The sequence below is a fragment of the Sardina pilchardus genome, chromosome 8, assembly GCF_963854185.1.
Source record: "Sardina pilchardus chromosome 8, fSarPil1.1, whole genome shotgun sequence".
In the NCBI taxonomy this organism is placed as follows: domain Eukaryota; kingdom Metazoa; phylum Chordata; class Actinopteri; order Clupeiformes; family Clupeidae; genus Sardina; species Sardina pilchardus.
In genome coordinates, this window is record NC_085001.1 from 2,132,538 (window position 1) to 2,157,537 (window position 25,000).

General features: G+C 45.9%; 1 protein-coding gene across 1 annotated transcript in view; it reads left to right on the plus strand.

The window, feature by feature from the left end:
- dab2ipa (DAB2 interacting protein a) overlaps window positions 1–25,000 on the plus strand; it is a 90,145-nt gene that overhangs the window by 47,947 nt on the left and 17,198 nt on the right. Inside the window, exons 3-9 of the mRNA XM_062542303.1 lie at window positions 3,051–3,204; window positions 6,722–6,820; window positions 7,473–8,027; window positions 19,001–19,145; window positions 21,101–21,245; window positions 22,189–22,425; window positions 22,823–23,024. Of these exons, the coding sequence (XP_062398287.1) occupies window positions 3,051–3,204; window positions 6,722–6,820; window positions 7,473–8,027; window positions 19,001–19,145; window positions 21,101–21,245; window positions 22,189–22,425; window positions 22,823–23,024 (1,537 nt within the window). The remainder of the gene's footprint in view (window positions 1–3,050; window positions 3,205–6,721; window positions 6,821–7,472; window positions 8,028–19,000; window positions 19,146–21,100; window positions 21,246–22,188; window positions 22,426–22,822; window positions 23,025–25,000) is intronic.

A 25,000-nucleotide genomic window follows, 5' to 3' on the forward strand; every position in this document is an offset into this window, starting at 1 on the left:
TTCTCTCTCCATCCCTCTCTACCTCTCTCCCTTTCTCCTTCTCTCTCCATCCCTCTCTCCCTCCCTCTCTCTCTCTCCATCTGACTCATCTGTGAAGTTCCGACAGCAACATCTGTAAACCTCTCTCGAGGACAAGCGGTGAGCGTCGGTGAAGATATGTATTAGTGGTGTTTCTCAGCCGTTGTGCTGCTGCTGATAGGGCGTTGGGAGGAGCTGAGTCACTCGTCCTGCACTCACGCTGTCATGTCTTCCACCAATGAGAGCGCAGCGCTGTAGAATCTCTGGTTTCCTTGGTACCTGGAGGAGTTCTAGAACAGCCGTGCCCATTATGAGTCATCAGAGTCATTATTGAGTAATGGGAGGATGCAACTCTGAAGAACACTCCTCTGAAAAGGACTCTCTCCTGAGGACATGTAAAGGACCTCATACTCACATTTCTGCTGCATTCATTTCATCTATTGCTGTCTTATACACTGCCTGACTCAAACCCCCACGCACTTATTTTATCAATCATCACTGAATTACTTACACACATGCACGAGCACACACACACACACACACACCACACACACACACACACACACACACACATACATACACACACACAAACACACACACACACACACAGAGTCCTATGATAAATTCTTTTGCATTTGGATGCCTCCAGATAGCCATGCTACACTTCACATATACGGCACAGACAGGTGAATCGTTCTGAAACATACACCCGTCTAGGAGACCCTGCTGGTCCTTGTACCATTGGCCCAGAAATGTACCTTCTTGCTTATGGTTGTGTGTGTGTGTGTGTGTATGTGTGTGTACATGGTTACAGGCTTATGGCTGTGTGTGTGTGTGTTTGTGTATGTGTGGGTGTGTGCGTGTGTGTGTACATGGTTATGCTTGCGTGCATGTGTGAGTGTGTGCATCTGTTATCAAGGCTGAAGGTTTCTCTATATGTCTCTCTCTCTCCTATACCATCTATATGTCTCTCTCTCTCCTATACCATCTATATGTCTCTCTCTCTCTTCCTCCTATACCATCTATATGTCTCTCTTCCTCCTATACCATCTATATGTCTCTCTCTCTTCCTCCTATACCATCTATATGTCTCTCTCTCTTCCTCCTATACCATCTATATGTCTCTCTCTCTTCCTCCTATACCATCTATATGTCTCTCTCTCTTCCTCCTATACCATCTATATGTCTCTCTCTCTTCCTCCTATACCATCTATATGTCTCTCTCTCTCCTATACCATCTATATGTCTCTCTCTCTTCCTCCTATACCATCTATATGTCTCTCTCTCTCTCCTATACCATCTATATGTCTCTCTCTCTTCCTCCTATACCATCTATATGTCTCTCTTCCTCCTATACCATCTATATTAGAGATGCACCGATTGCAAGTTTTTGGCCGATTCCGATTTCCGATTTTTCATCGAGTTTGACCGGCCGATACCGATTTTAGCCGATTCCGATTTAATTTCTTCTAACCACTTTACAGCACAAACAAAGAGTTATTTTCTAGCCTATATTTTTTTTTAATACAACATGTTAGAAATGTAATCAACTTATCAATGGCTGGTAGAAAAATGTGAATAGACAGATTCTTCTTCAAGTCTTCTTCAGCTGCAGTAATCCCAGTGTGGGACATTCATTTCACACATGTAGAAATGCACTAGGAACACTATTTCTTTTCTTCTCACATCCATATGCAATATCCAACTGTAAATATCTCCAGAATACTGATAACTGAAGTTAGTGCTATAGGCTGAGATGTTGGAAAATGAAAGCAAAAAAAAATAATTTTGAGAAGCCTTGAAACACAGCAAATGACTTACAATCTCAGTCCACACTCTTCTTTGAACTTTCGCGATTGCTTGCGGATACTAAGGAAGTGTCCATATTTGGATGGCATAACGTCATGCAGGAGCTTTCCAACGACACCACGCATGATATGTTTTGTATCACGGTCGCGGTAGTTTATGACACGTTAGAATGCTAACTTTTGGCGAATTTAGAAGAAATATACAGGCGTGATCAGACAAAAGGTAATGAAATAAACCTCTAAATGTGTAAATCGGACTTAGTTGTTGTAGTAGTGTGAAAGAATACATGATAAGTTGGCAAACCGAAGCAAAACTATGTTTATTCCTGCCGTGCTATGTCGCTGCTTATTGATAGCGCTTGTGGTTCAGCTGTGGGCACGCAATTAGCGGCAAGGACGGGCTTTGATGAGCGCTGTAACCTGAAGTGACAGCTTAGTATAGTAAATTCCACGCATATGGCAAAGCACAGCGTTCGCTGCATAGAAAAACTCAGTATTAGCGCTTTATCCAGCCCTGACTGTTGGCCTAGCTTCATCAAACTTTGCAAACTCAGCTGTGTGAGTGTGATGTTGTTACAAGTTCGTGCGAGTGCATTTGACCGGCATAAAATCGGCATGTCTCAGACTGACCGGCCGGTCGCCGGTCGTGGCCGATCACGTGAAAATCGGCCGATTCCAATCGGCGGCCGATCGATCGGTGCATCTCTAATCTATATGTCTCTCTCTCTCCTATACCATCTATATGTCTCTCTCTCCTATACCATCTATGTCTCTCTCTCTCTCTCCTATACCATCTATATGTCTCTCTCTCTTCCTCCTATACCTTCTATATGTCTCTCTCTCTCTTCCTCCTATACCATCTATATGTCTCTCTCTCTCTTCCTCCTATACCATCTATATGTCTCTCTCTCTTCCTCCTATACCATCTATATGTCTCTCTCTCTCTTCCTCCTATACCATCTATATGTCTCTCTCTCTCTTCCTCCTATACCATCTATATGTCTCTCTCTCTCTTCCTCCTATACCATCTATATGTCTCTCTCTCTCTTCCTCCTATACCATCCAATCTGAAGGTGTCTCTCACCGATGCGCTCTCTTTTGATTTATCTGAGTGTGTGCGTGTGTGTGTGTGTGCGTGTGCGAATAATCTGATGCCAAGGTTTAATGAGCCTCTCACTCAATCTCTCTTACTCTGTGCTTGTGTGTGTGTGTGTGTGTGTGCAGATCCCATCTGATGCCGAGGTTGAAGGAGTCTCGCTCCCACGAGTCGTTACTGAGCCCCAGTAGTGCAGTCGAAGCTCTGGACCTCAGCATGGAGGACGAGGTGCTCATCAAACCTGTGCACAGCAGCATCCTGGGACAGGACTACTGCTTTGAGGTACACACACACACACACACACACACACACACACGCACACACACACACACACACACACACACATCACACACACATCAGCATGGAGGACGAGGTGCTCATCAAGCCTGTGCACAGCAGCATCCTGGGACAGGACTACTGCTTTGAGGTACACACACACACACACACACACACACACACACATCAGCATGGAGGAGGAGGTGCTGATCAAGGCAGGAGCAGTTAGGAACATGTTGATCAGCTGAAGCAGCTGAGGAGATGCTGTGGTGTGTGACCCCTCCTCTGACACACACACACACACACACACACACACGCACACACAGCATGGAGGAGGAGGTGCTCATCAAGGTAGACAGGTCATTTGCTCAACTTTTTGGGCCTAGTTTTCTGTCAAAGTTTTCTCAATGGATTCCTGGTCAGAACCCCTATTGAAACAGATTAAGACTTGGGGCATGTTAAATTTTGTCCAAAAATTCAAGATGGCCGCCGTATGGGCAATTCCATATCAGTTGGAACAGGTCCAACACCATGGTCCTCAGTTTTTCCTGATTTTTGGTCAAAATGTTTCTCCATGTCTCATTAGAGGAAAACCAAAATTTTAGCTTGGTATCTTGTTTAGTTTCTGAGATATGGCTCTTCAAATGTGGATAGACGTGTCCTAAAAAAAGGCTGAAAATGCCTGTATTTAATGAGCACCACTTTTTTTAAACCCCTCTCCTGTCTTAAGCCTACCATATTATTTTCTAAAAATTTGAACACTGGGGCAGTACCCTGTTTAGTTGTCCAATATCACAAAGGAATTATAGTCCTTCCCACCATTGAAGACTTATTCATCGAAACAAACCCATATATTTTTTAAAGCAATGAAAAACAAAAAAACTGTTTTTGTTCTCTTATGGTCATGAATGGATAGCACTCACATTTTTAAAACTTTACATATATATAGTCCATGAGTAAGAGAACATGTTGAAAAAAAATTGAGATGGTAAGTTTTCGTATTTCGAGGCTATGGGCCTTCAAAGATGGCCAAAATGGTGTTTTTTCCTAAAAATGCCAATTTCATTGCCTTTTTTCAAGGACAAGATGAAATGCAAATCCAACAGTTATTTTCTCCTGCAATAGTATGCCACTTTATAGACCATGTGAATGTGGTAGATCCGACTTGTCCATTTTAATATCCCCTCAGTACATGTCTGAAGTTAGAAAAAATGAAAAATTGTCTTGGCTGAAGGAGGTGTTGGTTTGATTTTTATGAACCTCCTAGAAGGACAATATGGGGTTTAAACCCATTTTTTTCTGTTTGAGGGATCGGAATGCCATCCTATAAACAGGATAAAAATGTTATATCCCATTTTTACTCTTTATTGACCCCTTAGAATATGTCCAAAAGTTGTCAAAAATGAAAAAGGCGACTAAATTGGCCAAGTGGATCAAGTCACACAAGGCTAAACATTTAATATAAGACAGATGAGATACTGAGGGAGAACACTGTGAAATGTATAACCCCTGTTACGATGGCCTTTGAACCCACTGTGTTAACTGAGGTTAAGGGCTAAAAACCACCAACCACCGATCCGGTGGTCTCCAACTTTTTCATATCTCTTGATAAAAATTTGAGACTTGAAACTCATACATGTTGTTCGTCTCTTCAAAGCGGCTTTTTGAGACCATCCATAACTTCCTGTGATAACCGGAAGTTGGTTTAAAACAGGAAGTACACTTTAAAAAGGCTGTATCTCTGGGAAAAAAACCCAAAAAAGCTGTTGAGGCCTACACTTTTTGGTCAAGTTAAACCCTAAGGGCGATTTTTTTTTACAGTATGTCATACAAAGTGGGTACCACTCAACTCCAAATGGTCTGAAACATACTCCTACACAATCTCTCAAACCATGATTTTGGCCTCAACACTTTGGCCCCAACAGCTTTTTGTTTTTTTTTCCCCAGAGATACAGCCTTTTTAAAGTTTACTTCCTGTTTTAAACCAACTTCCGGTTATCACAGGAAGTCATGGATGGTCTCAAAAACCACTTTGAAGAGATGAACAACATATATGAGTTTTAAGTCTCTATACATTTTCTATCAAGAGATATGAAAAAGTTGGAGACCACCGGATCGGTGGTTGGTGGTTTTTAGCCCTTAACCTCAGTTAGGGACACAGTGGGTTCAAAGGCCATCGTAACGGGTTTTACATTTCACAGTGTTCTCCCTCAGTATCTCATCTGTCTTATATTAAATTTTTAGCTTTGTGTGACTTGATCCACTTGGCCCCTCAATTTAGTCGCCTTTTTCATTTTTGACAACTTTTGGACATATTCTAAGGGATCAATAAAGAGTAAAAATGGGATATAACATTTTTATCCTGTTTACAGGATGGCAATCTGATCCCTCAAACATAAAAAATGGGGTTAAACCCCATAATGTCCTTCTAGGAGGTTCATAAAAATCAAACCAACACCTCCTTCAGCCAAGACAATTTTTCATTTTTTCTAACTTCAGACATGTACTGAGGGGATATTAAAATGGACAGGTCGGATCTACCACATTCACATGATCTACGAAGTGGCATACTATTGCAGGAGAAAAGAACTGTTGGATTTGCATTTCATCTTGTCCTTGAAAAAAGGCAATGAAATTGGCATTTTTAGGAAAAAACACAATTTTGGCCATCTTTGAAGGCTCATAGCCTCGAAATACGAAAACTTACCATCTCAATTTTTTTTTAACATGTTCTCTTACTCATGGACTATATATATGTAAAGTTTTAAAAATGTGAGTGCTATCCATTCATGACCATAAGAGAACAAAAACAGTTTTTTTTGTTTTTCATTGCTTTAAAAAAAATATGGGTTTGTTTCGATGAATAAGTCTTCAATGGTGGGAAGGACTATAATTCCTTTGTGATATTGGACAACTAAACAGGGTACTGCCCCAGTGTTCAAATTTTTAGAAAATAATATGGTAGGCTTAAGACAGGAGAGGGGTTTAAAAAAAAGTGGTGCTCATTAAATACAGGCATTTTCAGCCTTTTTTTAGGACACGTCTATCCACTTTTGAAGAGCCATATCTCAGAAACTAAACAAGATACCAAGCTAAAATTTTGGTTTTCCTCTAATGAGACACGGAGGAACATTTTGACCAAAAATCAGGAAAAACTGAGGACCATGGTGTCGGACCTGTTCCAACTGATATGGAATTGCCCATACGGCGGCCATCTTGAATTTTTGGACAAAATTTAACATGCCCCAAGTCTTAATCTGTTTCAATAGGGGTTCTGACCAGGAATCCATTGAGAAAACTTTGACAGAAAACTAGGCCCAAAAAGTTGAGCAAATGACCTGTCTAAGGCAGGAGCAGTTAGGAACGTGTTGATCAGCTGAAGCAGGTGAGGAGATGCTGTGGTGTGTGTCCGCTCCTCTGACACACACACACACACACACACACACACACACATCAACATGGAGGACGAGATGCTGTGGTGTGTGTCTGCTGCTCTGACGCGTGGGTGTGCTGGTTGTTCCAGGTGACCACGTCCACAGGAAGCAAGTGCTTCTCCTGCCGCTCCGCCGCAGAGAGGGACAAATGGATGGAGAACTTACGCCGCGCCGTGCATCCCAACAAGGTAAAGCACACACACACACACATACACACACACACACACACACACACACACACCAGCATGGAGAACTTACGAGGCCCCGTGCATCCCAACAAGGTCAAGCTTTTACTTCGTTTCCATAGCGACGGAGTAATGTACAGACTACAGCTATTACTCAAACCGTCATGTGTATTGTTATCGCATCATTTTTACCTTTTGCCTTTTACATACACACACACACACAGACACACACACACATGTGTACACAGAAGGACACACACACACACACATGTGTACACAGAAGGGCTTAGTTTTGACCAATATTTATAAAATGTAATCTCTTAGCCCCGGTACACCCTGTGTTGATGGTGTATGTTGATGATGTAGTAATAATGTGTACATCACTACACTATACCCAAGGCAATACACACACAAAACATACATCTCACACGAACATCACGCACACATAATTAGGACAATGACTTGAAAGAAACATTTCTAACATGGCAACATGTTGGACAATAAAACTTTTTGAACCGTGAATCCTATATGCTGATGATGTGGTTATAATGTGTGGATGGTACAGTGTATGCTGATGATGTGGTTATCATGTTTAAATGGTACAGTGTATGCTGATGATGTGGTTATCATGTGTGGATGGTATATTTTTTCACAGGATAACAGTCGTCGTGTGGAGAACCTGCTAAAATTGTGGATTATTGAAGCGAAGGACCTCCCGGCTAAAAAAAAGTACTTCTGCGAGCTCTGTCTGGACGACACACTTTACGCGCGGACTACCTGCAAACTCAAAACAGACAATGTCTTCTGGGGGGAGCACTTTGAGTTCAACAACCTGCCCGCGGTCAAGAGCATCACGGTGCACCTGTACAAGGAGACGGACAAGAAGAAGAAGAAGGACAAGAACAACTACGTCGGCCTGGTCAACATCCCCATCGGCGCCGTCACGGGCCGGCAGTTCATGGAGAAGTGGTACACCGTCAGCACCCCGAACCCCAACAAGGGCAAGGCGCCGGGCCCCATGATCCGCATGAAGTCGCGCCACCAGAGCATGTGCATCCTGCCCATGGAGCAGTACAAGGAGTTCGCCGAGTACATCACCAACAACTACCTGCTGCTGTGCTCCGTGCTGGAGCCCGCCCTCAGCGTCAAGAACAAGGAGGAGATGGCCTGCGCCCTCGTGCACATCCTGCAGAGCACCGGCAAGGCCAAGGTGAGAGCTGTGTGTGTGTGTGTGTGTGTGTGTGTGTGTGTGTGTGTGTGTGTGTGTGTCATCTGGCGTGCGCCCTCGTGCACATCCTGCAGAGCACCGGCAAGGCCAAGGTGAGAGCTGTGTGTGTGTGTGTGTGTGTGTGTGTGTGTGTGTGTGTGTGTGAGTGTGTGTGTGATGTGTGTGTGTGTGTGTACACCTGCAGAGTGGAAACGCTGAACTGGGTTGAGGAGGTGGAGTAAATGTTATGCAGCCAGCCCCTTCTGGGGGAAGACTGGTTGATGTTTCCAGCCTACAAGGGCTATGTCTAGGTGGTGTTGCCCCCGGGGTAGAAGGGCTATGTCTAGGTGGTGTTGCCCCCGGGGTAGAAGGGCTATGTCTAGGTGGTGTTGCCCCCGGGGTAGAAGGGCTATGTCTAGGTGGTGTTGCCCCCGGGGTAGAAGGGCTGTGGTAGTCTAGGTGGTTTTGCCCCCGGGGTAGAAGGGCTATGTCTAGGTGGTGTTGCCCCCGGGGTAGAAGGGCTGTGGTAGTCTAGGTGGTTTTGCCCCCGGGGTAGAAGGGCTATGTCTAGGTGGTGTTGCCCTCGGGGTAGAAGGGCTGTGGTAGTCTTGGTGGTGTTTCCCCCGGGGTAGAAGGGCTGTGGTAGTCTTGGTGGTGTTGCCCCCCCGGGGTAGAAGGGCTGTGGTAGTCTTGGTGGTGTTGCCGCCGGGGTAGAAGGGCTGTGGTAGTCTTGGTGGTTTTACCCCCAGGGTAGGAGGGCTGTGGTAGTCTTGGTGGTGTTGCCCCCAGGGTAGAAGGGCTGTGGTAGTCTTGGTGGTTTTACCCCCGGGGTAGAAGGGTTGTGGTAGTCTTGGTGGTTTTGCCCCCGGGGTAGAAGGGCTGTGGTAGTCTTGGTGGTTTTGCCCCCGGGGTAGAAGGGCTGTGGTAGTCTTGGTGGTGTTGCCCCCTGGGTAGAAGGGCTGTGTCTAGGTGGTGTTGCCCCCGGGGTAGAAGGGCTGTGGTAGTCTTGGTGGTGTTGCCCCCGGGGTAGAGGCAGGTGGTGAGCACACTAAAGGGGTCAGTGATGGAACTGCATCTTGTTCCGCAGCAACTTGCTTCCTGTTTCAGCAGAGCCTCTTACTGTGATGCTGCAGAGGAGACAGTGAACAGCAAACAACGGGAATATTAGTATCGTATGGTATAGCTCAGCATCTTCAGCACACACAAACATAAGTCATTGTAGCAGTTATAGGCAAGCAGCCACGTCACAGACAGCGCAGCATGGTTAGCGGTCAGCTTTATTGTCTCTCGTGGGGGCCCAGTGCAAGCTGTGCTGTATTTAAAGTGGAGACATTTCGGCTAGAAATAGCCTGCTATTACATAGTTTACGTGATATTCACTATTGTGATGAATCACTGTTTATTTTTAGGCTCATTGTGTGAAAAAACATATGTTTCAATTCGTTGCATTTTTATGCTAGCCTGATAATTATCATGTAAAATATCAGTATCAGCAAGTAAACAAATGAAATAGCCTACTTGGAATAGCCTACTTGGACTTAAAAACAGCTCTGTGCGCGATACTAGATACAGAATGTCCATTAAAGTTATGATATTAACGAAATTAAGAGATGTGGAATGTGATGTGAATGTAATGATGGTGCTGAATTTTGACAGTCTCGTCCGATCCACATTTGAGAAGGGAGCTAAAAGCCTGGCACAATTTGTCATCTCCTCCTCCTCTCTCCCGGTACTCTCATTCTCTCGCTTTCTCTCTCTCTGCTTCTCTTTCTCTCTCTTCCTCTCTCCCGGTACTCTCATTCTCTCTCTTTCTCTCTCTCTTTCTCTCTTTCTCTCTCTGGTTCTCTGGTTCGTTGCGTAAGGCGTGAGGAGCTGAGGCTGGTGCAGTGGAAAGACAGAAAGCCTGTAAGGAGAGCCTTTCTGAGTCAGGGCTGTTCAGGGGGAAAGGAGATTATTGGGAGCTCTTTTAAACAGAGCTAATGCCGGCTGCTAATCAATAGAACAGTACAATAGCAGGGTGTGTGTGTGTGTGTGTGTGTGTGTGTGTGTGTGTGTGTGTGTGTGTGTGTGTGTGTGTGTGTGTGTGTGTGTGTGTGTGTGTGTGTGTGTGTGTGTGTGTGTGTGTGTGTGTGTGTGTGCGCGCATGTGTTTTGGCTCACTGAGCTAAGTGTGTGAGTGTGTTGGAGCGCAGATGTAAGAACTATGTATGTGTGCCCATCCCTCTGTCTGAGTGAGTGTGTGTGTGTGTGTGTGTGTGTGTGTGATTGCTCTTGTTAGCTCAACTCAACCGTGAATGACACAAGATGAAGGTGGGGTGTGTGCAAGAATGAATGGGTTGTGTGTGTGTGTGTGGGAGGGAGTGTTCCCTATTAATCACCTCAAAATCAGATGCCACCCCTCCTCTCAAAAGAAACTGCTGTTCCGTTCAGCGTGTCTCATCCATCATGTGTAGTGTGTGTGTGTGTGTGTGTGTGTGTGTGTGTGTGTGTGTGTGTGTGTGTGTACTCCGCCACTCTTGTCTGTCTGGCTGCTATTGGTGTAGTCTGCGCCTCTGCTGCTCTGATGTGTCTGAGGTGTGTGTGTGTGAGTGTGTAGTCTGCTGCTCTGATATAGCTGAGGTGTGTGTGTGTGTGTGTGTGTAGTGTGCTGCTCTGATGTGGCTGAGGTGTGTGTGTGTGTGTGTGTGTGTGTGTGTGTGTGAGTGTGTGTGTGTGTGTGTGTGTAGTGTGCTGCTCTGATGTGGCTGAGGTATTGTCTGGCGGCAGGGCGTAGGAGGCAGCGTGGTCGTAATCTGATGTAATCTCCCTCAGCGAGCGAGCAGTGAGTGAGTGAACAGCGGAGAAAGTGCTGATCGCCTGCCTGTGCTCTGGACACCCTCTGTGGTGGAGTGATGGATGACCCACACACACACACACACACACGCACACACACACACACACACACACACCCATTGGGCAGAGATCTCATTACCCTGCACACTAGCAGGGGGCTGTGTGTTCATGTCTCACTGACAAAGAGCCTGGCTAGCCTAGCGCTACATTACATTTGAGCTTGATTAGGTACTAGCCAGGTAGCAGCTAGCCTGGCTAGCCTAGCGCTACATTACAGTTGAGCTTGAAGAGGTACTAGCCGGGTAGCAGCTAGCCTGACTAGCCTAGCGCTACATTACAGTTGAGCTTGATCAGGTACTAGCCGGGCAGTAGCTAGCCGGCCTAGCAGTGCTAATTATCTTGATGAGGTAACCAGTCCAGGCAATGAAGAAACTAGCTCTACAAATGACCTGGACGAGGTAGCCACTGGTAACGAGCCTAGCTTTACCGGCAAGTGCTCTGATGTAACAGACACTGATAGCCTTAGCTGTGCCCATCAGCTTAATGAGGTAACCAGTCCAGTCTGTGAAGAAACTAGCTCTACTGATGGTATGGAAGAGGTACAGTAGCTAACAAACCTGCAGTAGCAGTTCAGTTGAAGAAACAAGCTAAAAATGATATGGAAGATATTCAGCCTAATCATTGCTAGCAAACTATTCTGTGACTAGCTCTACAAGTTAGCTCTACAAGATGTAGTCTAATTGCTGCTATTTCTTACATGTCAATTAAATCACAAGGTTCGCCAGTCCTGCCCACTTTATATCACTTGCAAGCGTTTACATTACATTACATTTGGCTGGCACTTTTTAACCAAAGCTTGATGATATATACAGTATACATAGAAAGCACTGCTAAAGGTTTTCCAGGTGGTAAGAAAGCATCACTCTCCTGGCATGTGATGAGGTAGGCTAGTTGCAGGTGAGTGCACACTCTCTGCAGTGAAGTGTCTGTGGACAGCCGAGTTGTTTTGATCTTAGATCTGCAGATGAACTGGATGGGATGGCCTAGTTGATGGGAGTACCCATGTTATATGTTCCCCACTTTGTATGGGAGATGATGGGACCGCTTTTCCCAAACAAATATGATTTGCGACCGGGGAGCATTGGACCCTTTTGGGGGAAAACGGGGAACATAGGATCCCGGGGAACATAGATAGGGAGGACCCCAGTGGATGCTAACGCTAACACAAGTAGCTCTATTGACGTGCTTGCAGCAGAGTCCTTACGACAGAGCTTAGCTCTGCAGATGAGCTGGTTAAGATAGCATTCTCTCTCTCTCTCTCTCTCTCTCTCACACACACACACACACACACACACACACACACACACACACACACAGATGAGCTGGAGAAGATAGCCTTGTCCCTGCTGTAATGAATTTGTTTTGAGTCTTCTCTGCTGACCTCTCCTCTCCCTCCAGCCCAGAGAATAATTAACTGGGGACGAGGGCAGCACTGGGGAGGACAGCCTGAGTTGTGATTTCTGAAATGGTGGAAACTGCTGTCCACTTAAGGCAAGCTGCTCTGCTCACACGGACACTTTGTAGGGGCAGTTGGATGTTGTGCGCGCCCAAGTGTGTGTGTGTGTGTGTGTGTGTGTGTGAGGTAGAGAGAGAGAGAGAGAGAGAGAGAGAGAGAGAGGGTATAAAACAGAGAGAGAGTATAGCATTGCTGATGTAGCCAGAAATTTGTGCTCTGGTCAGGTTGGTCAATGCTCTGTGGCACTCACACTCTCATAAGAGACACGGGCCGTGTGTGTGTGTGTGTGTGTGTGTGTGTGTGTGTGTGTGTGTGTGTGTGTGCTGTCTAGATGTGTATGTGTATAGGTTTCTCCTTGCACATTGGGGGTGGGTTAGGCGCTCTGCGCTCATCAGTAGGCACGTGTGTGTGTGTGTGTGTGCGTGTGCTTGTATGTGTGTGTGCGTGCGTGTGTGTGTGTAAGGCTCATCAGTAGGCATTTCGGGTTGGCTGGGCCTAATTAAGTAGAATCACATCAATGCTCTCAGATGAAGGCTTGAAGTGTTGGAGAGGAGACGAGATTCAGATTGACTGGACTGACTTTGGCACAGAGGAACACTGCTCGGGGAGATGGAATATGCAGCGTGATATACAGCGCTAATATACTGTGCTAGTATACAGTACAGCGCTAATATACTGTGCTAGTATACAGTACAGCGCTAATATACTGCGCTAATATACAGTACAACGCTAATATACTGCGCTGATATACAGCGCTAATATACTGTGCTAGTATACAGTACAGCGCTAATATACAGTACAGCGCTAATATACTGCGCTAATATACAGTACAACGCTAATATACAGCGCTAATATACTGTGCTAGTATACAGTACAGCGCTAATATACAGCGCTAATATACAGTGCTAATATACAGTACAGCGTTAATATTCTGCGCTAATATACTGCGCTAATATACAACGCTAATATACAGTGCTAATATACAGCGCTAATATACAGTGCTAATATACAGCGCTAATATACTGCGCTAATATACAGTACAGCGCTAATATACAGTGCTAATATACAATTCTAATAGGCAATGCTAATATACTGTGCTAATATACAGCGCTAATAAAGCGCTAATATACAGCACTAATATACAACACTAATATACAACGCTAATAAACAGCATTAATATACAGCATTGATATACAGCGCTAATATACTGCGCTACTATGCTCTGCTAATATACAGCGGCAATATACAGCGACAGCTACACCGTGCAGACAGAGCAGGCCACAGCTACACCGTGCAGAGATACTGTTGCAGACCACAGGCAGAGGACGATGGAGATGCACACACACACACACCCTTGGTTGTATATGGTAAAGAGAGAACGGTAAAGACGCACACACACACACCCTTGGTTATATACGGTAAAGACGCACACACACACACACACCCTTGGTTATTTACGGGAAAGAGAGAACGGTAAGATAAGGTGGGCCGCTCTGGATCAATGCGAGGCCTTACAGCGGCACATGTGACCCTGCGCTGTGAGAACAAGCCAGTATTGATCGCCCAGTGGCTCAGCCCATATGCTGCGCTGGGAATGAGTAGCCTGGACCCCCTTTGATGAATGGGACACGGGTGTGTGTGTGTGTGTGTGTGTGTGTGTGTATCTGCAGTGTGTGTGTGTGTGTGTGTGTGTGTGTCTGCAGTGTATGTGTGTGCAGTACGTGTGTGTGTATGTATGTGCAGTGTGTGTGCAGTGTGTGTGTGTGTATGTGTAGAGTCATAGGTGTGTGTTTAGTATTCATGCCCCCATGGCCTCTGACATAATTAGCTCCCATTCATTTGCTTCACACAAATACTCTAGGGAGACACACACGCACACACACACACACACACACACACACGTACGCACATGTCAAGGTCTGTGGGACAGCTCTCACACACAAGGTCATCTTCTGGGTCATTCACACACAAGATCACATCCTGTTGGGACATTCATATGGACAGTAGGAAAACAAGTGTATGTGTGCGCATGCGTGCATGTGTGTTCCTGTTCCTTTGACTTGGCAATTAAGTTTTCATGATCCGGTCCTCATGTATGACAGGCCTTAATGAGGGCAAGTCTTAACGAGACAACAGGTTTTAACGAGATTGCAGCCCTAACGAGGGCCAGATCCATACCCGTCCTGTCCCATTACCCAGGAGGCCTGAGGAGTTTATGCGCTCAATACTGCTGGTAGCAACTGTATCTGTAGACTAAACCACAGAGATAGAATAATAAAAACATAAAAAGTAGGATAAATGGAATGTACAGTAAGCAGTAGAAACATTTCCATTCCTGAATACTACATCCATACATCCCTCATCCATACATACTGTACATCCCTCATCCATACATACATCCATACATCCCTCATCCATACATACATCCCTCATCCATCCATACATACATACATCCATGCATCCCTCATCCATACATACATACATCCCTCATCCATACATCCCTCATCCATCCATACATACATACATCCCTCATCCATACATACATACATATATCCATCCATACATACATCCCTCATCCATACATACATACATCCCTCATCCATCCATACATACATACATCCCTCATCCATACATACATACATATATCCATCCATACATACATCCCTCATCCATACATACATACATCCCTCATCCATCCATACATCCATGCATCCCTCATCCATCCATACATACATACATCCATACATACATACATACATACATCCCTCATCCATACATACATACATACATCCATACATACATGCCTCATCCATACATACATCCATCCATACATACATACATCCCTCATCCATCCATACATCCCTCATCCATACATACATACTGTACATCCCTCATCCATACATACATACATCCCTCATCCATACATACATACATACATCCATACATACATGCCTCATCCATACATACATCCCTCATCCATACATACATCCCTCATACATACATACATGCATGCCTCATCACAGTAGTAAGATGGTAGATCTGATAGAGAGCTGATCTATAGGCAGACGTGTGTATTTGAGGGGTAATAATATGGATCTATAGGCAGACGTGTGTATTTGAGGGGTAATGATATGGATCTATAGGCAGACGTGTGTAGTTGAGGGGTAATGATATGGATCTATAGGCAGAAGTGTGTAGTTGAGGGGTAATAATATTGATCTATAGGCAGACGTGTGTATTTGAGGGGTTATAATATGGATCTATAGGCAGAAGTGTGTAGTTGAGGGGTAATAATATTGATCTATAGGCAGACGTGTGTATTTGAGGGGTTATAATATGGATCTATAGGCAGACGTGTGTAGTTGAGGGGTAATAATATTGATCTTTAGGCAGTAAATTCTGAGACTGCCTGTCCTGGTTTCGAATGTGTGTGTTTGTGTGCGAGAGTGAATGTGTGTGTGTTTGTGTGCGAGAGTGAATGTGTGTGTGTTTGTGTGCGAGAGTGAATGTGTGTGTGTTTGTGTGCGAGAGTGAATGTGTGTGACAAAGTAATTCCGTGTTGATTGACAGCATTAGTTTGGTGTTTTGAGTCCGGGACGTTAGATAATTACAGCCATTATGTTGCTCAGGGGTCTTGTTTCAAATAGTTGACATAAATGGGAAGTCGTTTTGAAGTTGTTTAGAGAGTGCAAGTGTGTGTATGTGTGTGAGAGGGTGTGTCTGTGTGTGTGAGAGAGAAAGAGAGAGAGAGAGACAGAGTGTGTGTGTGTGTGAGAGAGAGAGAGAGGGCATGTGTGTGTGAGATAGAGAGAGAGAGAGAGAGAGAGAGAGAGAGAGAGAGAGAGAGAGAGACAGGGCTTGTGTGTGTGTGTGTGTGTGTGTGTGTGTGTGTGTGTGTGTGTGTGTGTGTGTGTGTGTGTGTGTGTGCTTATGTGGCAGTCTGGACTTGGCGTCGACAAACAGCACATTTGGAAGTGACTCCAATGAGTAGAGATGAGCATTAGCCTAATTTATAGTGCTGTATAGCGGTGATGCTGGGGTGGAGAATTGTGATGCTGGAGTGTGTTTGCCCTGAGCTGATCTGATCTGAGAGTGTGTGTGTGTGTGTGTGTGTGTGTGGGGGGGGGGTGAGAAGGGGGAGGGGTCATGCCCCAATGGGCCTCTGCTCCCCAGTAATACATTAGCTGAAATCTTCGGCTGGCACTCATGCGCTCACACACACACACACACACACTCACTCACACTATACACACACATACACACTCACACACGCCTACATCTGCAGGGCAGCGGATGAGGGAACACAACAGAGAGCTGGGAAATTTCAGCCTGGAGAGTGTGTGTGTGTGTGTGTGTGTGTGTGTGTGTCTGTGTGTGTGTGTGTGTGGGTGTGTGTGTGTGTGCGTGCATGTGTGTGTGTGCGTGTGTGTGCGTACGTGTGTGTGTGTCTGTGTGTGTATGGCACCCCTCTGTCATTTCATTTTTGCGGTTTAATCCTGTAACAGTGGGGATTTTCTAATCCAATCAGACATCCAGATTAATCTGGGGGCTACTGTTGACCCCTGACCTCGCCGCTGATTCTGCTAATGTTTACTGTTTTTGTTTGTTTGTTTATCACTGTTTACTGTTTTTGTTTATTAATCTTATTTACTCATTCATCATCTGCCTTCCCCTCTGTCTGCACGCCAGCTGGCATGAGGTGGGTTATGGGTGAGGGTGGTAGGGGGGGTGTCGCCATGGTTACAGTAGATGAGGTGGGTTATGGGTGAGGGTGGTAGGGGGGGTGTCGCCATGGTTACAGTAGATGAGGTGGGTTATGGGTGAGGGTGGTAGAGGTGTCACCATGGTTACAGTAGATGAGGTGGGTTATGGGTGAGGGTGGTAGAGATGTCACCATGGTTACAGTAGATGAGGTGGGTTATGGGTGAGGGTGGTAGGGGTGTCACCATGGTTACAGTAGATGAGGTGGGTTATGGGTGAGGGTGGTAGAGGTGTCACCATGGTTACAGTAGATGAGGTGGGTTATGGGTGAGGGTGGTAGGGGTGTCACCATGGTTACAGCCACAGCATCACTGCTGGGGTGTAAAGGTGTGTCCATGACAACCGGGCGAGTCACGGCTGGGCGATCAGCCAGACACACACTGATGCTGTTGCTGTCATCTCAGAACACACACACACACACACACACACACACACACACACACACACACACACAGACACACACTGAGGCTGTTAGCGGATCTGCTGCTGTCATCTCAGAACACAACAGTCGTCATAATCAGCAGAATTGATTACAGCCGCGCAGTGTGCCGTAGTCTTAGCGGGGGGCACTGTGTGTGTGTGCGTGTGCGTGTGTGTGCGTGTGTGTGTGTATGTGCGTGTGTGTGTGTGTGCGTGTGTGTGGGTGTGCAAGCAAGCGTAATGATTGGTATGTGTTTGTGGGAGCGTATGAGCATGTGTCGTGGTTACTTTGTTTGTTTGTGTGTGTGTGTGTGTGTGTGTGTGTGTGTATCATTGTCATCAGCGCATACAGAGTCTCAGCCATTATCTTCTAATCCATATGCCTGAATGGATCTCTCTCCTTCTCTCTCACTCTGTCTTTCTCTCTCTTTAGTAGCCTGATCTTGCTCACTGCTCACGACTAGATGAAGGTGTGGGGTTATGGGAAGTGTAGTCTGATATTGCTCACTGCTCACTGGACTAGATGAAAGTGTGGGGTTATGGGAAGTGTAGTCTGATATTGCTCACTGCTCACGACTAGATGAAAGTGTGGGGTTATGGGAAGTGTAGTCTGATATTGCTCACTGCTCACTGGACTAGATGAAGGTGTGGGGTTATGGGAAGTGTAGTCTGATATTGCTCACTGCTCACGACTAGATGAAGGTGTGGGGTTATGGGAAGTGTAGTCTGATATTGCTCACTGCTCACTGGACTAGATGAAAGTGTGGGGTTATGGGAAGTGTAGTCTGATATTGCTCACTGCTCACGACTAGATGAAGGTGTGGGGTTATGGGAAGTGTAGTCTGATATTGCTCACTGCTCACGACTAGATGAAAGTGTGGGGTTATGGGAAGTGTAGTCTGATATTGCTCACTGCTCACTGGACTAGATGAAGGTGTGGGGTTATGGGAAGTGTAGTCTGATATTGCTCACTGCTCACTGGACTAGATGAAAGTGTGGGGTTATGGGAAGTGTAGTCTGATCTTGCTCACTGCTCACTGGACTAGATGAAGGTGTGGGGTTATGGGAAGTGTAGTCTGATATTGCTCACTGCTCACTGGACTAGATGAAAGTGTGGGGTTATGGGAAGTGTAGTCTGATCTTGCTCACTGCTCACTGGACTAGATGAAGGTGTGGGGTTATGGGAAGTGTAGTCTGACTCTGATCTTGCTCACTGGACTAGATGAAAGTGTGGGGTTATGGGAAGTGTAGTCTGACTCTGATCTTGCTCACCGGACTAGATGAAAGTGTGGGGTTATGGGAAGTGTAGTCTGATATTGCTCACTGCTCACTGGACTAGATGAAAGTGTGGGGTTATGGGAAGTGTAGTCTGACTCTGATCTTGCTCACTGCTCGCTGGACTTGCTCCTTTCTAATTCTGTTTGGCTCACTTCCTGTTTGTGTTCCCAGGACTTCCTGACAGATCTGATGATGTCAGAGGTGGACAGGTGCGGCGACAACGAACACCTGATCTTCAGAGAGAACACACTGGCCACCAAAGCCATCGAGGAGTACCTGAAACTAGTGGGCCAGAAGTACCTACAGGATGCACTGGGTAAGGAAGCACACACACACACACACACACACACACACACACACACTCAGAGGAGCCAAAGACTGTTGGAATAGAGGAACCAATCAGTGTTGGAATAGAGGAACCAATCAGTGTTGGAGTAGAGGAGAACTCTGTGTGGGTGAAGGTCAGAGCCCCATCACAGTCCTGTGGAGATTATTCTAGAACACGCACCCTTCAATAGGGCTCTCACACGGCACTGCAGCTAAATAGGCCTTCTCTATAGAACATGCACCCTTCCCTTTAGAACATGCACCCTGTGATAGGCCTTCTCTTTAGAACATGCACCCTTTAATAGGCCTTCCCTTTAGAACACGCACCCTTCAATAGGGCTCTCACGCGGCACTGCAGCTAAATAGGCCTTCTCTTTAGAACATGCACCCTTTAATAGGCCTTCCCTTTAGAACATGCACCCTGCTCTTTAGAACATGCACCCTTCTCTTTAGAACATGCACCCTTTAATAGGCCTTCCCTTTAGAACATGCACCCTGCTCTTTAGAACATGCACCCTTCCCTTTAGAACATGCACCCTTTAATAGGCCTTCCCTTTAGAACATGCACCCTGCTCTTTAGAACATGCACCCTTCCCTTTAGAACATGCTCCCTTTAATAGGCCTTCCCTTTAGAACATGCTCCCTTTAATAGGCCTTCCCTTTATAACATGCACGCTTTAATAGGCCTTCCCTTTAGAACATGCACCCTTTAATAGGCCCTCCCTTTAGAACATGCTCCCTGCTCTTTAGAACATGCACCCTTTAATAGGCCTTCCCTTTAGAACATCCACGCTTTAATAGGCCTTCCCTTTAGAACATGCACCCTTCAATAGGCCTTCCCTTTAGAACATGCACCCTTTAATAGGCCTTCCCTTTAGAACATGCTCCCTGCTCTTTAGAACATGCACCCTCCCCTTTAGAACATGCTCCCTTTAACAGGGCTACAGGCACTGCAGCTGTATAGGTCTGCTCTGGGCTGTGATGAAGGGGGAGAGTGTTGACTTGACTTTGAAACTTCTGAGGCTTTTATTGTTCGGGGGAAATCAATAACATCGTAGGTTCTCTTTTTTTTTGAGCGTGTGTGAGCCTGTGTTGAATTATTTAGAGTGTGAGTTAGTCCTTGAAGGCCTGGAGGAGACTGGAGGCATGGTGTGGAGGAAGAGACTCACCTTTGAGCACGCTGAGCAGTCAGACAGTCCTTCTAGAATCCTCTCAGACAGATAGAATAGAATAGAGAACCGAAGTGGGAAGTTCCGTCTCCATGACTGCAGTCCTTCTAGAATCCTCCCAGACAGATAGAATAGAATAGAGAACCGAAGTGGGAAGTTCCGTCTCCATGACTGCAGTGTCACTGGATCTAAACAAACGTTGGAAGTGGAATCGATAGTATTGCATTTAGACTCGTGGCAGTCATGTAGACATGTTTTTAAATATAGAGTATAGCCATTTAAACGTGTTTTACCTGCTAGCCAGCCGCTTAGCCACATAGCACAGATTCCCTGTCAGGTGTAACAGAAACTAAATCCCAGTGGGTATTTCATGTCCTATCAAATGCAGACGGATGTCAAGAGTGACATTTTCTGTCTGAAAAATAAAACCCAAGACAAGTCCATGAATTTAAGGATTTTAACTGCATGCTGTGTTATATGCAGGTCTCATTTACGAAGGATCGTGTTAGTATGAATATATAGCCTGGAAACTTTCTCAACCAATTACTTCAAAGATAAAGCGTTACATTTTCCACACACCTTCACAGCCTTTCTCTAAGACACATTTAGGTCAAAAGCGTGAGGTTCAAACGGTCACTATTTATTAATGTTACACAAGTTAGCCTAAAAAGAGAGAAGAGTGCACCGGTAGAGCAGCCTGTACAGCTCTCCTGCTGTGACCCTGTGACCCCGCGACCCCTCACCTTTGACCTTTGACCTTGTGTGACCCCTGCAGGTGAGTTCATCAAGGCGCTGTATGAGTCGGATGAGAACTGTGAGGTGGACGCCTCCAAGTGTTCCAGCTCCGACCTGCCGGAACACCAGAGCAACCTCAAGATGTGCTGTGAGCTGGCCTTCTGCAAGATCATCAACTCCTACTGGTACACACACACACACACACACACACACACACACACACACACACACACACACACCTGAAGATGTGCTGTGAGCTGGCCTTCTGCAAGATCATCAACTCCTACTGGTACACACACACACACACACACACACACACACACCTGAAGATGTGCCGTGAGCTGGCCTTCTGCAAGATCATCAACTCCTACTGGTACACACACACACACACACACACACACACACACACACACACACACACACACACACACACACACACACCTGAAGATGTGCTGTGAGCTGGCCTTCTGCAAGATCATCAACTCCTACTGGTACACACACACACACACACACACACACACACACACACACACACACACAAATGAATGACTAGAGGAGAAGCTATTAAACACACACTGTGTGTGTCAGAGGGAGAGACAGACTGCCCCATTTAGGAGCACGCATGGGGGGGCTGACGTGTGTGTGTGTGTGTGTGTGTGTGTGTGTGTGTGAGTATTGTTGATGAGGACAGCAGAGAAGTAACCATTATTGAAGTAGGCTGTGCATTTGACTACAGTCTAGAGGATGCCTACCTCACCAAGCTTTTAAAGTATCAGCCACTCAGAGACATTGTTGTACAGCTTGGGTACAAATGTAAGCTGCTGGTGTGTATATTTGGAAGCTTAGGTAATGTCCACAGACTAGTAGTCAGGGGTTTGCAGATTGCTGGTCTCTCTAAGCCAAGAGCAAAGGCTCTAGCAAAATTCTGCTCAATTTCTGTGATAATTGGCAGTCGCCACATATGGAGAAGGCGTTGTTTTATGTACCCATGAACTGAGACCAGAGACATAGGCTACTGGGTTTGCAATGCTGGTGTCTAAAATTGTTTGTGTTCAATGAAATTCATTGTAAAATGTGAACACAAATAAAGGTATTAAAATGTGTGTGTTCCTCCCCCCCCCCCCCCAGCGTGTTTCCTCGTGAGCTGAAGGAGGTGTTTGCGTCGTGGCGTCAGGAGTGCGGTAACCGGGGGCGACCGGACATCAGCGAGCGCCTGATCAGCGCGTCACTCTTCCTACGCTTCCTGTGTCCGGCCGTGATGTCACCGTCACTCTTCAACCTGACGCAGGAGTACCCCGACGACCGCACCGCACGCACCCTCACACTCATCGCCAAGGTTACGCAGAACCTCGCCAACTTCACCAAGTACGTTCACCCCCTGTGTGTGTGTGTGTGTGTGTGTGTGAGCATACATCCGTAACTTCAGATTTCATTGTATTTATTCATTAATTCCTTATTGTTTGAAAGAAACATTGTTTGTTTGAAGTGAAACTGTAATGTATTCATGTGTTTCTGTATATCCATCTGTCTGTGTGTGTGTGCGCGCGTGCGTGCATGCATGCGCGTGTGTGTGTGTGTGTGTGTAGGTTCGGCAGTAAGGAGGAGTACATGTGTGTGTATTAATGTGTTTATATTCCTGTGTGTGTGTGTGTGTGTGTGTGTGTAGGTTTGGCAGTAAGGAGGAGTACATGTGTGTGTAATAATGTGTTTATATTCCTGTGTGTGTGTGTGTGTGTGTGTGTGTGTGTGTGTGTGTGTGTAGGTTTGGCAGTAAGGAGGAGTACATGTCCTTCATGAACCAGTTCCTGGAGCACGAGTGGACCAACATGCAGCGCTTCCTGCTGGAGATCTCCAACCCTGAGACCATCTCCAACACGGCCGGGTTCGAGGGCTACATCGACCTGGGCCGAGAACTGTCCACCCTGCACGCGCTCCTAGCAGAGGCTGTGGCTCAGCTGGACCAGGTAACACACTCTCTCTCACACACACACACACACACACACACACACACACACACACACACACACACACACACACACACACACACACACACACACACACACACACACACACACACACACACACACCATCTCTAACACGGCTGGGTTCGAGGGCTACATCGACCTGGGCCAAGAGCTGCTAGCAGAGGCTGTGGCTCAGACACACACACACACACACACACACACACTCAGTCTATCTCTCATCCATTTCTCTCCAGGACCGAAGACCTGTTGTTGTCTTCCTACATCATCCCCCTGTCCTCGTCTTTTCCCTTTTCCTGCTCTCCTCTCTCCTCCTCTCTCTCTCCTGTCTTCTTTTCTTCTCTTCCCCCTCTCCTTTCCTCTCCTCTCCACTCATCCCCCTCTCCACCCCTCCTCCTCCTCTCTTTCTCTCTCTGCGGTCCCAAGGCCATCCCTCCATCTCCTGCACTTCCTGCTGGCCTTATATGAGAGACTATTGATTTCCTTTCACCTTGTTTCTGACTTCTGGTTCAATAAAACCTGTGGAGGCCTTTTTCTCTGAATTAGTAGAACAGGCCAGTGGATGTGTCACACACACACACACACACCTCAGCGCCCCACACACACACACACACACACACACACAATAGACACACCTAAGTTCCCGCAGTGTAAAGAAGTTGACATTGGCTTGCCTTCATGTTTCATAATCACAACAAAACCCCCTGAAGATGATGTAGTCCAGGGATGGGCAACTGGCGGCCCGCGGGCCGCATGCGGCCCGCCTCCTCACTCAGTACGGCCCGCGGATGATCATTTTTACTGTGATTAAAAATGCGTGTTTTTTTTTCTTTCTTTTTTTTTTTTACCGCACCGTCATTGTAATTATACTGTTCGCCGATAGCTCCTCCCATGCAAACCATGCGGGGCTCTCGGACCTTTCCCATCGCTGAGGAAAAACAGTGCACACATGGAAGAAAAGTAGAAAACTCATTTAGAAAACCGTAGGCTACCTTTCAGTCAAAATCGGAAGCAGTGTCTGTTCATGGAATGGTAAGGCAAACCCATGTCAAGTTTTGCTAGAAACTATATCAGCCATGAAAGATTTAAATTTAAGTCGCCACTACACTACAACACCTTGCGAAAAGTGATCAGAAGTAGCCTGCCCTACACACACGGAGCTTCTCGGCCGCTGTCGTAGCCGACCTCAAATCAAAAGTAGGCTAGCCTACACTAACAATAGCGACTAATTGCCAGAAATACACAGGAATCCGTCTTTTGCTGTTTCGCTTGAGCTTGCCAAAGCAAAGAAGCTATATGAGATGGCGAAATCGTTTGGGTGCGTAGTGGAGGTAAAAACTTCGAAACGGTATATTTGTCCCGACGCACGGTGACGCGCATAATTGTTGACATTCTGATAATGTCGAGGGGGGGAGCTGAGACAAACCATGCATGACTGCAAGTAGGCCTACTGTCGCTTACTTTTTGGCGTTGGATGAGTACAGATGTGATGGATGTTACATGTTACATCTGTACTCTCATTATGGACGTTAGGAAATGTCTATAAATTCTTAAAAATGGAGTGGGAGCATAAATGCATTGAATATGAGGCGTGTTGCACTTCATGATGGGCCATTGTTTTTCAGTTCTGTGCCATCATTGAATGGTGATTTATGTGAGCCCTTTGCACTGAAAATAATACTTATCACTGGCTGTAAAATATTTGTATTTGTTGTTAGGGAGTCTATGTTAAAAATGCATTTGAGCATGAAAATTTACGCATGAAAATTGATTTCGTTCTTATTCAGAATTATTTTGCAGCATCAGATGTGCGGAAGTGCGCGGCCACATTTGGCCCTCTGATGGTGATGATAAAAAAATGTGGCCCTCTTAGTCATGAAAGTTGCCCATCCCTGATGTAGTCTGTATTTATGAATGCATAACACATATTAAACCATGATCATTATGACCCATTTAAA